At 37.5% G+C, this 17262-nt stretch overlaps 1 protein-coding gene across 1 annotated transcript in view; it reads left to right on the top strand.

The window, feature by feature from the left end:
• The window catches only part of LOC136763088 (teneurin-2), a 213857-nt gene that overhangs the window by 116146 nt on the left and 80449 nt on the right, over window positions 1-17262 (top strand). Inside the window, exon 4 of the mRNA XM_066716811.1 lies at window positions 1950-2188. Coding sequence (XP_066572908.1) covers window positions 1950-2188 — 239 coding nt within the window. The remainder of the gene's footprint in view (window positions 1-1949; window positions 2189-17262) is intronic.

Here is a 17262-nt window from a genome sequence, read left to right as displayed (position 1 = left end):
TCCATCATGGCATGGAAGCGTGTCGCTCTAGTAACTGAGATTTACGCAAACATCCTCTGTCAATACTTTCATTAAAGCCCCAACACCACCTCCGCCCCACCGCCCCCACACTATCAACCTGCTCCTTCACCTTCTCCCGTCTCTCACACATAGAGACTGAACACAGCTGATGAATCTTATTCAAACTGCGCCTCTGGCATATTCAGGTTTTAGTGTTTTCCATTAATATTAATATTTGTGTTGTGTATTTGTTTCTAACTCAAGGAGGATATGATAAAATGTGTGAGAAGAGGATCCGTTTGCGGAGTTTATAGAGAGTCTGGTGTATAGTTTTTCTTTTTTTATTTGAAGTTAGAAGTCGAGTGTTTGTGGTATGATGTGGAAACCAATCGATCAACCACCTCAATCGATTTGTCTGTCAGTCATTCAACCAGCAGCTGTTAAGATGAATAGCAGGTGAACTTCAGTTGTCATACAGCTGCCAGAAGAGTGATATGTTCTGAAAGTCAGTAATTAGATATACCAGGACTTCTCAAAGCCTATGCCATATACACAATTATTTGTTTTATGTTTGTGGTATGCCTTATCCTACATCATACACAGATGTAGATGTGTCCAGTCTACTTCAGATCATTGTTTCCCAACCAGTGTAATTAAAAAAGTGAAAAATACATCTATACATTTAAGAAAATGGAAATAAAAAATCTTAAGTAGGTTACCTGCCCCTAATTCATATTTCTGGGACATCTTTTCCCACGTCCAGGTTGCCATTGTGACTCTTGCCAGTGAGGATTATTTAAAGATGCACTGCTCTGTTTACATCATGCAATTACTGAGGTAACACTGAGGTAATACTGAGGTAATATTGTAGCCCTTGATGTCCACAGTAATAGTGTCAGACGCATGATGTACAGCATTACAATTAATTTATTCCAAAAATTAGCAAACTTATTCCTGATTAGGTGAGCAATACTCACAATGAGCTGTTATCTCAGGAAATCTAACTAACCTCTTGCAAGTTTAATGAATACATTCAACACATACTCAGCGCCCACAGGAATCATGTATACAGTGTGTACAGAGTTGCACACCCCCGCCCTACGCCCTAAAAAAATAAAACTTAGACAGCACAGCAGTGACTGACATTACAAGAAAATGTATCCTAGTTTGAGAAAACAACCTGATGTAGCTTGGGGGGAAGACAGAGTGAATATGTTAAAAGTACAGCAACTCTCAGATGCCTTTGTTGTATAACTTGACTTAATTGAATCTGGCAGTATTGATAAGATGCTGTCTATGCCATGGCATTCATTGTAGACAGTTTGTACTGTAGACATGCAGTAATAAAGTAAATTACTGAGCATCCATACAAGGCCCTGCCCTAGCGCAAGACATCTGCATAACTGTAAACTTCAAAATGCAGCGCGTTCCACAAATGAAAGTGTGCTCAATGACGGCTAGCTTGACTGCAGAGTTATTATTACAGGGTGCCAAATCGTGTCCCAGGAGCAAAACAACTCCCACACTCTGTGTAAATTAAGTGTGGAAACTATCAAGTCACCATGGGGTCTTAGAGAAAATGCTGCCCTCGGCAAACCTGGATTTTGGAATCCTTTCTTTGAGTTTTAAGTATGTAGGAGTAGCAAATTTTTGAGAAGTAAAGCTTTACTCTCCAAACTTTTCATAATCTCAGGTTCACAATGTCTATAAGTGGATGAAAAATTCAATTTTGAACTTGACTTCTGCTTCCTCTCCCATTTGTAGCACAAATTATACTGCATGACACTGGTTAGAGCAACACAAACACACTATTTCCTTAGCTGTTGTCGGAGCAAAATACTGTTTTTTTTTTTTAATCAGGTTTGCCATTTTTGGCTGATATTTTTGATTTGTTGTAATTATTCTTAATTAATAATGTATTGATTAAATTCTTTATCTCGCCTCTCCAGGCATTTTCTCTTCAAGACATCTTCGGGGACGACTCCCCTCTTCAGCAGCTCATCTCCTGGCTACCCGTTGACATCTGGGACTGTCTACTCCCCGCCACCCCGGCTGCTTCCCAGAAACACCTTCTCCCGCAGTGCTTTCAAGCTGAAGAAGCCCTCCAAGTACTGCAGCTGGAAATGCGCTGCCGTGTCGGCCATCGCTGCCGCAGTCCTGCTGGCTATACTACTCTCCTACTTCATAGGTATGCCTCTCCTCCTTACACACTGCGTGCCTCTGAGCACAGAGGAGCACTGTGATCAGATGATGCTGAAAGAAGTGGAGAGATTGTCATTGGATTCTCCACGTGATACACACTTTTCTTTCTTCTCATTCTTCTGATAAGTTTTCAATTAATAGAGGCCTTCTCGGTGCTCCCGTGCCTAACAGATTGCTATTGTCCTGCTATTTGAGCTTTGAGATTGCTGGGGGTCTAAAAGATTTCTATAGCAGTTTACAGTTTGCACTGTTTCATTTATTTGTTAGTTTAAGTTCAGGATTTTCAAAATAATGGGAAAATGTAGAATCCAGTATCCAGTCAATGTATAGGTACATTTTGTGATTTTTTTTAAACAAGAATTGAATCAAAAAAATATTTTAGAACTTCACTATGACATTATTATTCTTCTCATCATCAACATAAGACTTTTTGCCTATTGTATTCATGGGATTTGGGTGCATCAAATCAAATCATATCATCCAGTGCCTTTTAATTGAACTTCCTGGCTTCTGTAGATGTATGGTTTCCTTTCCCTCTGTGGGTAAATAAATAAATAGACCCACACAGTTCTGTGGGCTCCACACCGGTTTACGTGAAATAGCTTTCATCATGACTTGACTCATGCATCAATATCTAGGAATAAGCGAACCATGATGTGAATATAAGTGCTCTCCTGGCTGCCTGTGTCCGCAAAACCAAGACATAGCTGGGATTAATAAAGGTTTGCTTGACAACGCTACAGCATGACATTTTGAGACAGTGAAATCTCCAATACCAGAATTCAAGGGTTCAAAGAACACATGAAAGCATCTTTGATGAGCCTCTAATGGCTTTACCATTTCTCATCTGCTGAAACACAGTAGTATGTGGATAATGGCCTCTTGTTTAGAGGTATACTGTCCTTTTCATATATATATATATATATATAAATAATATGACATCCTTTGTAAAAAAGAAGTCTATAAACACTTGATGTTTGTTCCTGTACATGTTGTTGTGGTTGTTGTTTTCTGTTTATTAACACATCCTTTATTCCCATTGTACGGTACATTTATTTGTATTATTGCATATTACATTTAATATCAGCATATCCCTACAACTGTTACAACCAGTCCAGATTATATTTGTTGATAATTGTTGTTCACTTTTACCTGTGAATTGTTCCCATTTACACCAACTACCTAAGATACTAAATATTGTATACATTTTCAGAGGAAACCTTAAATACGGTTGTGGGAATTGTACACAACAGATGTGGATATATTAAAAATCAGGAAATCAGCAAATCAGGCTTAAGGATTTTCCCTTTTGTGTATTTTGCTGCTGACACATTGCAGTGTTTGAGTCCGTCATACAGGATAGTAAGATTGATATTAAAGTATTAGTCTTTTTTTCATTCTGATCCTCTTTTAAACTTTTGCATCAAATTGTATTTTAATCACATTTTCCCGAGTCAGATTGTGAGCTTTAGAACAGATTAGAAAACCTTGCAACAAGAGATTTCATGTCCTCCTGATGTGGTCTCTGTATATTTGATGGGAATTGTAGATAGCGCAGGGTTAACGATGGGATTGCTACAGAAAAAAGCAGGCCTGCACTACAAACAGAATCAGGTTTACATTTTGAGTTATATGTTACTGTAGATAGGAGATGGAGGTAGAGCTCTTTGAATAAGAAGGCACTGAGGCAGTGTGAACAGAAAGGTTTTCCATTACATGTGGGATTACGTTCAGATTTAGCTATACACTGTTCTCTGCAGGGCCACAGCTGCAGTGTGTCTCTGTAATTCTGCCCATAAATTACTGGCAAATAAAGCTGCCGTTACAGCACTTTGCTTTCTAAACTCTAGAACACAAGCAAGAACAGTTTCTTCAACAACTGTTCAAATCCATTTGAGAATCTGAGTTTAGGCAGTGCATTTATGTTTTAATGTTTAAAGCAGACCAGCTTGCCACTGGTATTGAAGCATTAAACATTTCACAAAACCAGGACTGCTTCTGCCACAAACATTTACTCCATGCACATGAATACGCTGTAAGATATGTGTAAAATGTGCATTAAAGGGAATAGGAATTATTTAATTCCTGTTTTGTTATTCAGTTTTGTTTACTACTTGCACTGCAAAAACATGAGTAAAACAATATCACCATCATCATCAACCTCTATCTATCTGGATGAAGGCCTCATCAAGATGTTTCCACTTGCTTCGATCTACAGCTTCTCTTTTCCAATTCACGTCTGCAAAGTGCAGGATTTCATCTCTCCATCCTGTATGTGGTCGTCTACTAGGTCTTTTTTCATCTCTTTCTATACCCTCCTTTATCCATATTTGATCTGTACTTTTGTTCTTCTTGCAATGTTGCAATATATATATATTTTCATTAAACTTACCACCACATCTATTTTTATCGCATCATAGATACGTATCATTTTAGTGTAAAAAAAAAACAAAAACAAAAAACTTAATTATGATACTATGTCATTTGAAAACTGTTTGATTTAGGTGAACACTATCACTAATTGAAATTGTCCTAATTAGCTTGTGGATCTGAATAGGCATAAATTAAGTGTTTTCTCTGTCTTCCTAGATTAATGTATGTAATCATGAAACATATTCATGAAAATAATAATATTAATTATATATATATTCCACATTTAGTAAGTGTTTTTGTTCTTTTATATATTCTTATGTCAAACTCATCATGTGATTAATATGAATCACCTGATGAGTTAATATTGATTATTTTATTAAATACTGTTCAATAGTCCTTTATACCTATAGGTATATAAATATATATTTAAGCTATGCATTGAATGTTAGCCACCTTGAGAGAGCTTTTAGGGATGAATTTCTATTCTCATCTGTTCGTGGACTTCAGTCTAGTATTACCTCAATAGTGTTTTCCTCTTAGACTAATGTTTTCAAGCACTTAAGACTATAGAGGTCCAAATGTACTCTATCCCTAAAGCTTTTAAAGTGTTGTGAAGCATGGCTGAGACATCTTCAGGGTTTGCAACCTGGTTGCTAGGATACAGGTGAGCCATCCTGATGCAAGGAAAGCATGTCTGGCATCATGTTTTCTGGGGAATAATGGTTTTCTTTTTATCAGTCTCTTGAGAGCTTGTTTTAAGGACGGAAGCAATCAAAGCATAAACAACAACTAACTAATTTTCTCTAATTGACAAAAAAAAGGAACAAAATCTCAGGGCAATTGGTTCTTGCTCCCACTTTAATGTTTTACTGTGAGTGCATTAAAGTGTTGTCATGACGTGCAAGTTTTAGAAAGCAGAAACCAGAGCTTCTCAGATTTGAACTCCCCATAAAATTAGGATAGCTAGTATGAATGAAGATTGGAAAATCAGTACATATCAAATACTCTTATAATATAAAAGTGCTCTTCCTTGTGATTAGAGTGAGTTATATTAGGCAGTTATGCTGAGGAAGCAATCTACTTCCTCAAGGTAGATATTAAACAGTCATATAATATTGCTCAGCATCTGCTAGAGGATGTGCTTTAATCTCAGAGTTGATGCAAATTTGTCTACCTTAAAAATAAAAATTAAACAGTATATATATATATATATATATATATATATATATATATATATATATATTTTTTTTTTTTTTTTTTTTTTTAATTATTTTTTTGAACATGCTTTTACATGAATTATTCAGCTGCTGCTCAGATGTCTGTCTGTTGGTGCAAGTCCACTGTTGATTGCATCCATATTTATGAGAATCTCATTACCCCTTATAGGGTTTATTCTTTTCATGATGGCTGACATTGCAGGGGAATTGAAAATGTTAAACCAAAGTGTTGGAAGGCCGGTGTCAGCATGCACTGACAGGATCAAGCCTCCACAAAGATACCACCTCCTCCCACTGCCATGCTTGGCCACCTCTTGTCTAACCAGCAATCCCACAGCGTGGCAAACAAACACCACAGGCGACCACACAGCAGAGCATGTGTCTGTCTTTGCCTTCCCAGCCAGCCCAAAGACTTTTCAAATTATAAAAGAATACAAGTCCCGCTTTGCCCTTGAGCACACATATGAGAATACAGACATCATCAATTGGTAGAACTTCTGCTTAGCTCTGTCACTTATGTGTCAGGAGACACTGTATTGTAATATATCATTAATGACTGCCCATGTGGTGACTATCAACACAGTACAGACACAAAACAAATCCCTTTCCATGTTATGTGGAAGTAGTCATCTCTCAGCTGGCAGTGTTTTTATTTTTTTCCTCCTTAAGTTTAGCAAGCGAGGCAAGTAATGTGTCTGCTTCTTTTGTTTGTATTGTGTTTTTCTCAATGATTTCTTAGGTTTTACCTTTCATTTCTTCTTACATCGCAGTCGGCTGAGAAATATCAATTCAGAGATATCCAATGCAGATATACATATGCAAATGTAAATATAGGCAAAACAGTAGTGTGCAACATCTTACCTTACAACAATAATAAAAAGTGCTCCCTGTTGTTCATATATATATATATATATATGTAGACTATATACAAAATACTATTAAATTGTCTATATATGTAAATGTAAACAATAATTGTAGCTGTATTTATTGATCAACTATACTTTAATACTTCCCAATCCCTCTTTAAGTAATTATTTATATCCGTATACATTTGTAAGGATTTAACACAATGGACTCTAATGTTCTTAAGCTCATAATTGAAAGCTGGTTCTACTTTAAGATGTGTTATGACTGAATAAAAAACAACTATACTGTTGCCCCCCCATTGAAATGTTATCTGTGAATTCCAGTAATGCTGCTACTGAACTTGCAATGTTCAGTAGCAGTGCAATGTTCTGCTGTTTGAAATGCCTTACTTCCTGCTTACTCTACAAAGCATTAAGGACATATCAGCATTTCAAAGCATGTATTATTCTAATGACATCATTAGGATAACTAATATAACACGCAATAATAAAAAGCACCTGCTCCTTAAAATCCTCTTTATCTCTCTTCAGTGATATAACCTTCTATCACTATCAGTGTCCTTGAATTAAGTGGAATTAGGACATTCATTCTAACAGCCTAATTTGTGACATGTTTCTTCTTATTGAGGTATTGATTAATTGATTGATTAGGTTTTGCAAGTGCTTTGAATCACACTTGCTGTCACCTCAGAAGAAGACAAACCTATATCGTTACCAATCAAATATGCCACATAAGAAGCCAATCGATACATAAACGGTGTCAAGGCTTTTATTTGTGTAACCTTGACCTCTCCAGTTATGTTGATCATCTTCCCTGTTAAACTCTCTGCACCAGCTTTGGCTGGTATTGTGATCAAAGGGAGGCCGGCATAAATGACAAATTACTCACAGTGATACCAGTGATAGCAAATTCAGCTTCCCTGGTCTTATTAATAATAAATGAGAGCATTTGGATAGGAGTGAGTCGATTGATTGCAGAACTCACTGGAAAGGAAATAAAATAAAGATTAAGGTACTTTTCACGCCGATGTTCACAATTTATTAAATCACATCTGAAATATATATATATATATATTTTAGAAGTAGCAATGGGAAAACAGAAACTGAGACTGTACCAACCAGTTTGTAGTGAATGTGCATATCTGGATACAGAAGCCAGATGGAAAGAGTTGTGATGTGTCCCAGATGGACTACACAAGAACACAATCGATTGAAGTGGCTCGAGTTTTGTACACCCCTTGCAAACATGCCTCGAATGATTCTCAGTAAGACAGATCTCTCTAAAACTGCTTCAGTAGCAATGCATTAGTTCTGTAGGCACTAAATACTCATACAAATCATTAGGGGTGAAATTAGATCTGACAATGCATTTGTGTATGTTAAAGAAAAACTCTAGATTAAAATAAATTAATAATAAATGCTAGTGAAGATACTATATGGTAGTGTAACAGTCCCTAAACTGAAGTAAACAGCAGGGGAGTGAACATATGCTGTAATTTAAACGAGTAAAGCCAAGCCACCAAGGTTAAGAAACTATTTTCAGTGAGTCCCTGGTGTTTCTTGTTCGTTGTGTGTTAGTTAGGATTTTTTTGTTGGTTCGTTTAATATTAATCATAATTATTATGATGTGTTTATCTATTGGTCCTCAACGTTTTATAGAATGCCTGGGAGATTCCGGTTCTAGCTGATAAGAGCCCCTTAATGAGAACGGGGTTTTGCAGAAATGAAACGTTTTTCAGACTAGAACTGCTTATGCGGTCGTAAGTGTTGGGATGGATTTGCCTGTGATCTGGATACAGACTGTTGATTATCATCTGCTGTAGGTGAAATATAATGGAGGATGACGCTATGAAAGCTTAAATCCATACAACCTTTCCCAGATGTCAGATTGGATTTCTGTGTTTGCTATTTGTTATTTTAGTCATGACTGAATTCTGAAACCAGATTGATATATAGGACGAATGTCAATTTCCAGCGGAGCATAGGGGTGGATTATATTTCCTTATGTTGCATGTTTAGAATCATATATTATCCCCTGTTTTTGGTTAGCTGTTTAAGGGCATTTAAATCTAGATATTAGTTTTACATATTTATAAAGACCATTTGTGTATATATATATATATATATATATATATATATATATATATATAAAACCTGTTTAAAATAATCACAGTAATCACAGTACCTTAAGACAATAAGTTCAATGACTCTAAAACTGTATGTGTCTTGGTAACATTGGAGTTTGTTATCTGTATGAAGTAGAACAGTTTGTCAGAGTAGGAAGTTATTTGTTTTAACTCCAAATTACTCCATTGCACATCCATCAACTCAGCATGTGGTTATTTTAAATTAGAATAATTAATTTTTGGGGTATGTGAAATAGGCCTTTAGTAATCTACTTAGTTGTATATTCTCTGCTTTTACAAGAGGACTATTCAAACCTAAACTAACAAGTTTTCAATTTTTTAATTTATACTGATGTTTGTATTATTATTATTATTATTATTATTATTGTGATGATGATGTTACAGATATTATAAGAGAATAGTTTGAAATGGTCAGATACAGCTTTGCATTAATGAAATAATGCTGAAGTTCATTCGTCCAGAAGGTAGAATGTATTCCTACAGATACTCAATTTACATTTGTTTTCAAAATAACAAAAGAAGAAGGATGTGTCGCTCACAGAAATAATTCTCCGTTTGCAAGGATATAGGCAGAATGGCATGCTGGGATTTGTTTTACATGCACTGAGCATTGCTGAGGCATAATATTGTTTGGGGTAAAAATGATGATCTATCAGGATTTCTTTGGTTATTCAATTTGTACATGATTAGGATTATTACAAAGTAAACATAACAACAGAGGTGACATCTGGCGAGTGCTCTGGGTTTCTGCTGTAGGGCACATTGATGTCGCATGCAATAAGACAATGCAGCTGCAGCCCTAGGAGAGGTTGGCCCTGCAGTGTGATGAAATTGACTTAGAAGGGGCAAGTGGGCACAGTGACTTAATTCAAAAAGATCTACATCATCAGACACGGTGCCCGTGATAAATTGAATGCAGGAAGAGTTGGAGTAGCTGTTTTATGCTTTACACCACTTTACATAACAAATATTCGTCAAGCTCTCAGAAATGTGTGTAGAGATGCTTAGAATTTGATAATCTTTTTTTTTTTTTGGCAAGTATTCAGTTGAGGTCTAAAAGTACATGAGACATGCGAAGCAACTTTTGTCTGGCACCCGATGAAGTAGCTTGCAGTAGAAGTGATGTCCAGGCCAATTTTACACATGTTGAGAAGGCAGAATGTCAAGCCCCATTACAGAAATTTGAGAGATGAACATTTCCTCAAAGTGTAAACTCCTGCCGTAGTTCTTCCTTCAGCTGCCGGCACAAATTCACAAAAGATCCCTCCCTTTGTGCTGGGTTTAACTGCCTGCCTTTCATCTTCTGGATGGTCAGTTCAGACCTGTATGTGGCGTAGGCAAGTGATCTGTGTTCGGTGTGGACTTGGTCAACAGAAACAAGGACAGGGTGTTAAGGAGCCTCTCAAAAGGCCACCCTCCAGCTGCTGGGAAGCCTCGCTCTCCTTCCTCAGTGTTATCATCGCTGCCGGCTCACCTCAGGATCTGTAACAGAGAGAAAACAATCCCAAGGACCCGGCCGCCGGAGCGTGCCTGTGCATGCTTGATGTCACAGTGCTGCGGAAATGCACAATGAGAAGGGAATTTAAATGCATGATACCCTGAAGGTGCTGGAGAGGGAATATAAGAGCTTATCGCGTCCATGAAAGAGTGCGGTTATAGTGTTCTGCACCTTCCTAAACAGTGCATTTCAAAGCAGGGTTTCACTACGGTATGCTGCCTACTACACCTTTACCACTTCTTGAAAAACTGTAAGAATGGTCTCTAATAGCCTTACGTTCTGTCCCTGACAGTGATTTTAAACTACAGCGGCTGTGTAAATCTTGTCTTATCTGAGGTGGCCATGGATAGACTCTAACTTGGTTTACCAAACACTGGATTGCATCAACCTGTGTGTAGGAGGGGCTTCAATTGCGACTAATTGAGAAGAAATTAATGATCAGCGTTCAACTGAGTTCTAGGCTCGTTCAGCCTAGATGACGAGACTGACTCCTGGGGACGGGCACTTCTTTATTTACTACATCAACAGTTCCTGACATCATTGACCAAAGCTTTGGGAGAGCAGGATACAGTGTCAGAGTCACTGGTTTACCTTGCAATTTTACTTTACAATTACTCTTTATTACTTGTTAGTTGCATCACTCTTAAGTAAGGCTTCCCGTAGGGACTTGGCTGTGTTCATTAACACTTTGTCAGAAGCTCTTCCTTTAGGGAATTGGACCACATCTGTAATAACAGGTTACATCCCACAGAGCTCTCTGCTGCCCTCCAGGCCTGTTTGCAGCTTTGTAGTTGAACTTCAAAGCTATTGCATTTAAACTGCAAAGTCCGCTCCAGCTATGCCTGAAGGGTCAAACTTGAAATTAATGATGCACCACTGACTTGTGATTGCTAATAGAGGCTGTGGATCTGAAACCACAAATAACACCTTAATAAAATCAACATGGCCTGTACTGCAGTATAGTCATACACAGAGTCAAACTTTACTGATCCTGTGCTGATACTGAAGGACAGTTTTCACCACCAGTTTGCCACGGCTTTTCGGTTAGCCAACAGGTGTGCCACGGGAAACACTTGAGAAAAATAAAATCATACATCAATAAATAAATAATAAACTTATTACTGATTTAAATTAAACATTTTCCTGAACCAAATTCTTTACCTTAGCCCTGACCAAAACTTAATTGTGGTGGAAATTAAACTATCTTCTGTAAACAATCTAAATGTAACTATTACACTATTCTTTCCTTCATCTATATCCATAAATACATTTATCTATCAGAGTTTCCTTTTTTATATATATTTTTTTCTTAAACATCCAAATCTGTTTATTAAAGATATGGCAATTCATTTGTACCAAAATAATATTCAGATATCTTTATTCACAACCATAATATGCCAGTGCAGTGCAGTGAATGTTAGGTTGCATATGCAGCCCTGGTTAGCTGAAATAATAATAGCTCCCAAAGGGACGTGGCTTCCCTGGACTTCTGTTGATGGTCGTCCCGCGCACCTGCTCTGGTGCACAGTATCCCATGATCTGTTTTCAGAGCTCGATTTGAACGATAATGTTAGTCTGCAAATGCAAACCCTGGTAATCTGAAAAAGAAAATGGCTCCCAAAATTGCAAAGTCGTTCAGGCCTTCTGGCTGCGGCCAAGGAGACAGTGTGGTCCCCATGAGCAGAGCTGGCGGAGTGGGGGGGGGGGCTCATCTGTCTGACAGCACACACAGGCTTATTGGCAGCTCTGCCATCAGCAACCCTAACCCTAACAAAAACCAAAGTGTTTTTTAAAATATTTCAATCACACGGCAGCAACTCAGAGAGACCCACAGAACTGCCAGACTTTAAAACACCTTGGTTTTAAAATTACAGGGACACTTTTCATCCAATCTTGTTTAAAATGCATGAATAATATTAGTACTTTTATTTTACAGTGCATTGCTAAGGAGGCTTGACAAAACCCAATAGAATATATGGCTTCAAGTACTGTATAAAAGTGAAGTCCTTGGCCTCAGAAGAAGAAAATTGTATAATTTATAAATGCACTGATAGATATAAATGCATTTTATTGAGGGTGTTTGATATCCCTCCAGAATGATCTGTGGGACTACATGGTCCCTTAGCTGATGTCTTCAGGCAACTAGACCAAATTTGCCCTCCAGGAAGACAGTCGGTCTCTCACAGGACTCCTTGTATCAGATGACTATGACATCTGTCTATCTGTCTGTCTCCTGTTTAAAAATACTGCTGTCTCTATCCCTCCCGTCATTTTCCTCAATTTTCTCAAGCTTGGTATTTCCAAGCGCAATCCTTTCCTTTTGTTATCTTACATGCAGATGCACAACTGCATGTGTTGAAAGGAAACTACATTCGAACGCTGCAGAGAAACAGATAAACAGTTCAGAAGATGTTAGTTTTACACAAATATTTCAATATTTACTTTGTATTTTAATTGGTTAGATATCCTGACCTGAGGCAGTCTGTCTGTTAAAACAAAGTGAGTAACATTGAAATAGAACAGAGCCAATACCATTTTAACTGGGGAGGGATTTTCACAGAAACACTTTACACCTGTTTAGAATGTAAATAACTGCCTAAACATTCATCATTTCACCGTGCTGCGCAGAGATTTTGCCATGGCTTGAAATTCTGCTGAACAATAATTGTTTGAACTGTAGAGATGGCAACTGGTTATAATCTCCAGGAAAGGAAAATACATATTGGATCAGTGGCACAGATCAGACAAACAGAGCATTGCAATTTGATCTCTTTCAGGTTTTAGCAGCCAAAGCTTGATTTAGAAATAAATCAGTTTAATATAATTTGTATATGTATAATTTAATAGTATTTAGCTGTCTATTCAGATTTATTTATGTCAATGTATTATTTTTATTATAAAGAAAAGTAAGATTTGTTGTTTCGACTAAGGAGGAAAAGAAATTGCTGAAGCATATCTAAAAGTGGACAATATTGACACAGGTTGTGGTAAATGGCGATATCATACATTTATTTCAACTCATCTCCACAGATTGATGATTTAAAGATGGGTAAAGAGGGGTATCCTCCTCTTAGAAGGAGAGAAATGAGCCATGCATATGTACTGTTTGTATGTAAATAAAGTATGTGTGGTTTATGAGTTGGATATTTTTGCTTCTACATTGAAGAATACACCACTTCTTCCCTAGAGGGTTATTGCTCTGACAGGCACAGCAGGATGAGTAGGTCGTTGAGTGGGGAAAAGAGAGAAGTTTGAAAATGACTTGAACGGTGACTGAAAATGTCAACAAACAACTTTCACTAAACCAACATGTGTTATTATCTGCTTATATTATGGACATTTGCTTCTCAGGATCAGCCAAAGTGTCGGGTTATTTATTTAACAAAAACAGTGTAGTCAAATAGGCTCCTGAGTGCTTTAACTGTTAAAAGCCTTCTCTCTGAAAACAATTTAAACCCTTTAAACCCCACACAGCGCTGGTTCAGACTGTGACTAGGGCTAGGTTGGCGCTCAGCTGGGCAAGATCTGCTGATGTTGGGTTGGCTCAAGTTGGTCGGCGTTGCCTTAGCTACCCACACCACTGCACCCCTTGTAATTCACTGGTTCAGATGCTTGTGGTGTTAGACTCACTAATGGTCAAAAGGGGAAAGCTATGAGAAATTCAGATCAGACTGGAGGTAATGGATTAGCTAGCACAGCATGGAGAACACTCCTTCGGTTTAATGCAGCTTTCCCAAGCACTATGTTCATCAGAGGTATGAACCAAATTTACTTTGAATGTATTGCACCATTAGTTGTCAAGGTTAATGACTAAAGGCTACATAATTGCATTACCCTCCCAAGATAAACTAATGGTGACCTGCACAGGACTAGATAATGTGAAAGGTATTCCCTATGGAGATGATCACTTTGTGAAGAATTGTAAGTTAGCCTGTAGTTAGCACACAAACCCAATTATAAATAGCATTATTTTATTTTAGTTTTTACCAAATACATACTGAATTCAGTATCTCAGTGTCTTAATGACCTAATTTTATGGATTGTGAGATTTTCATCTTAAATTACTTTTTTTTTTTTTTCCTGGCAGGCATAATGACCTGTGCCAGTAACTGTAATCAATTCTAAAATGGCTGCTATGAAAAAATAAAAATAATCCCTTTAAGACATTTCTTATCTGTCAACAAAATAATTGAATGAAAATATTTGGCTAGCATGGAATTATGAGTGTAGTTAATGGCAAAGCATTGTGGGTATAGTCTAATCCTGACAACTGTCTTTGTGTTCCAGACCTGTGTTTATATCAGAGGTGCACAACCACTGAGTTGACTAAGTATGTGTGCGTGAGCAGTAAACTAATTAGATAGTAAACTGGTGGAATCTAAGATTACAATTAGTCATCTAATTGAGGTCAGCCTTGTTAATTTTGTGGTAAATTAAAACAGTTAATGTGCATTTATTGAGAAGGCCAGGGGAGATTGGAAGAGGTATGGAAAAATACTTTTTAAGTAATATCAGTTACTCCGCTCCTCATCCATTTATAGATTTTTAATTGTCTAATGTATTTACTTTTGTACTTTACACCTTAATTTTGTTTTCTGCAACATTTTGCGAAAATCCGCTGTCTTGATAGTTCTGTCTGATTATTGCCCCCCATAGAAGTTGCAGCTGTAGTCTATTTAATGAAATTGACTCACTGTCTCTCTTTAGAGACGCACATTAGAGATAACAATTTGCGTGCCCGTACTAAGCATTGCCATACTTACAGCAAAACTAAAACACATTACATTTTGTTTAAAAAAACTGAAAGGTAAAAAAGTAGCAGCTTTTGTTTTCTGTGTTTAGCTGTAATGCTATTACTTACCCTGTTCATTATGACCCAACTAAACTGGCCAATTCCTTTTTACATTGCTGGGAAACAAACTATAAAATGTGTGGTCAAGGCCAGGTCTGAGGGTTTCTTACAAAAGAAGGACTCTATTAAGATTTCTGTTTCTTACTGCAGTGGCATCTCTTGAAATGTATTTGTTAGTTACTGGATACATGTTTTGCAGGTTCATCCCATGAAAGTTATCCGTGTACAATAGGTTGTAGCACTAGAATAATGAAAATGACTAAAGACTGCTTTAGAGTTTTGATTCACATTAGAAGAAAGACCCGTTTGTATGCCTTACTGGCTTCATTCAGTCTTCTAAGTAGAGTAGTGTAGCGTAAGCTACACTTATACATTTCAATTAAAGAAGTGAATTTATAGTATCACCTTATCACGAATCCTGGAATCTTGTAGAACTCAATTTCTGTAATAATTGGACGCAGACACCAATTCCAAAGATATAAATTGTCAAATTTATTCAAAAACAAAGACTAAATGTAGCACTACACTAATTATACAAAAGGGAAAAACTAATTAAAATTCAACTCTAGATCAACAAATCAAAGACAAATCACTTCCGTGACCAAATCAAAGACCATGGGATCGCATATGATAACACACAAATCGTTAAACAAAAAAGGTTATAAACACATTGACTACAATACCGGTTAGTAAGACGAAGGTGAGTCTCTCATTAGTATTGTTAGTCAGACATTAAATAACTACGCAGGTTAGTATTTATGTCAGGTAACTTCTTGTTATATATATATCAGTCTCATTTACGTTTAGGTGCCGAGAAAGATCCTATCATTACTTGTTACCACAATTTCTCTTAACTGATTATTATTCAATGATTAAGGATAGGCAGGGCCACCTATAATCTGGTGTCTATTAACTTGTGTCAATTTCAGACTAAACAGTTAAACAGGAATGAGAAGATATTTCTCGGCGTTGACAGATTTTATTTCTAAAATTATCAACAAAACAGTTTAATGCAACACACATTTATATTTAAGAAAACTAAATGATATTACACATTCTAGAGTTATGAATCACAGATTAACATTTCTAATTGATTTCTCAAATGTCATGAATCACAAACTCCAAACTGTTAAACTTATCTGAACTTCGTCGCAGAGAGGCCTCTCTGCCTTCGGGCTCAGATAACAGCACACGGCACGAGGTCCGTGTGGTTTGGAACAAAGGCAGTCCGGTTCGGCTTTGTCCAAGAACTTCCACTCAGTCGATGCACCTGGAAGTTGGTGTTTCGCGAAACAGAGTCTTTTCCAAACAGATTTTCCACTGGTTTGAAGGCTCCAAGGTTGTGCACAAAATCTTCTTTGCAAGCAGGGTTTTTCCACCGTAGTTACTTGAATACAAAGTCTTTAAGGAAAGCAGGGCCCTGTTCGTTTCCAAGGGTCACGTTTCTTAATAGCTATTTAAATGACTGACACTTTCGTATACAGTCGACTTAGTCAATTGTCCAGCTGTAAAACTCCACTGATCAGGTGGGCACAGGCGGGCAGCGCAGTCTGTAAAGTTCTTTATTTAATAAAGTCCTTTAAAAGAATTCTTCGTACGGCTCAATCTCCTTCTCCCAGTTTAACTCTTCTGTTGCCGGCAAAGACTTGGTTGTTTTCTGGTTCCGGTTCTGGCACCAGAGCTACAGGTTGAGCTGTGGCAGCGAGTTTCTGGTTCAGGTGAGAGAGAGAGAGAAAGAGAGAGAGAGAGGCCGTGCGCTGTCCTTTATACGCCTGTCAGATCCATAGGTGATTGGTTCTTGAGTTTTTGAGATTGGATTTCGGTTTCAGCCCCCAGTGTCCTATTGGAGGGGGGCTTGATTTATGACTTATGTCAATCCATGCCATCTTTGGGAAATGCCAGTTGGCCCGGGTTCGTAGCTCTGTGTCGGGATTTCGGCTCTCATCCATTTCAAAGAGTTTTTATTACCTACAGGCCCCTTTCTCCAGACATCTCACAGCAGGACTCCAAACTATTTGGCCTATTCTCGGTGCCATCCTCCCAAAACTGTCACTTTGATGTAAACCAGTTCCACACTTTAAGGAAATCTGATAACTTTGGGGGGAGA

The sequence above is a fragment of the Amia ocellicauda genome, chromosome 11 (assembly GCF_036373705.1).
Source record: "Amia ocellicauda isolate fAmiCal2 chromosome 11, fAmiCal2.hap1, whole genome shotgun sequence".
NCBI lineage: Eukaryota > Metazoa > Chordata > Actinopteri > Amiiformes > Amiidae > Amia > Amia ocellicauda.
Note: the sequence above shows the minus strand (reverse complement) of the source record. Positions and strands in the feature narration are given on the sequence as shown.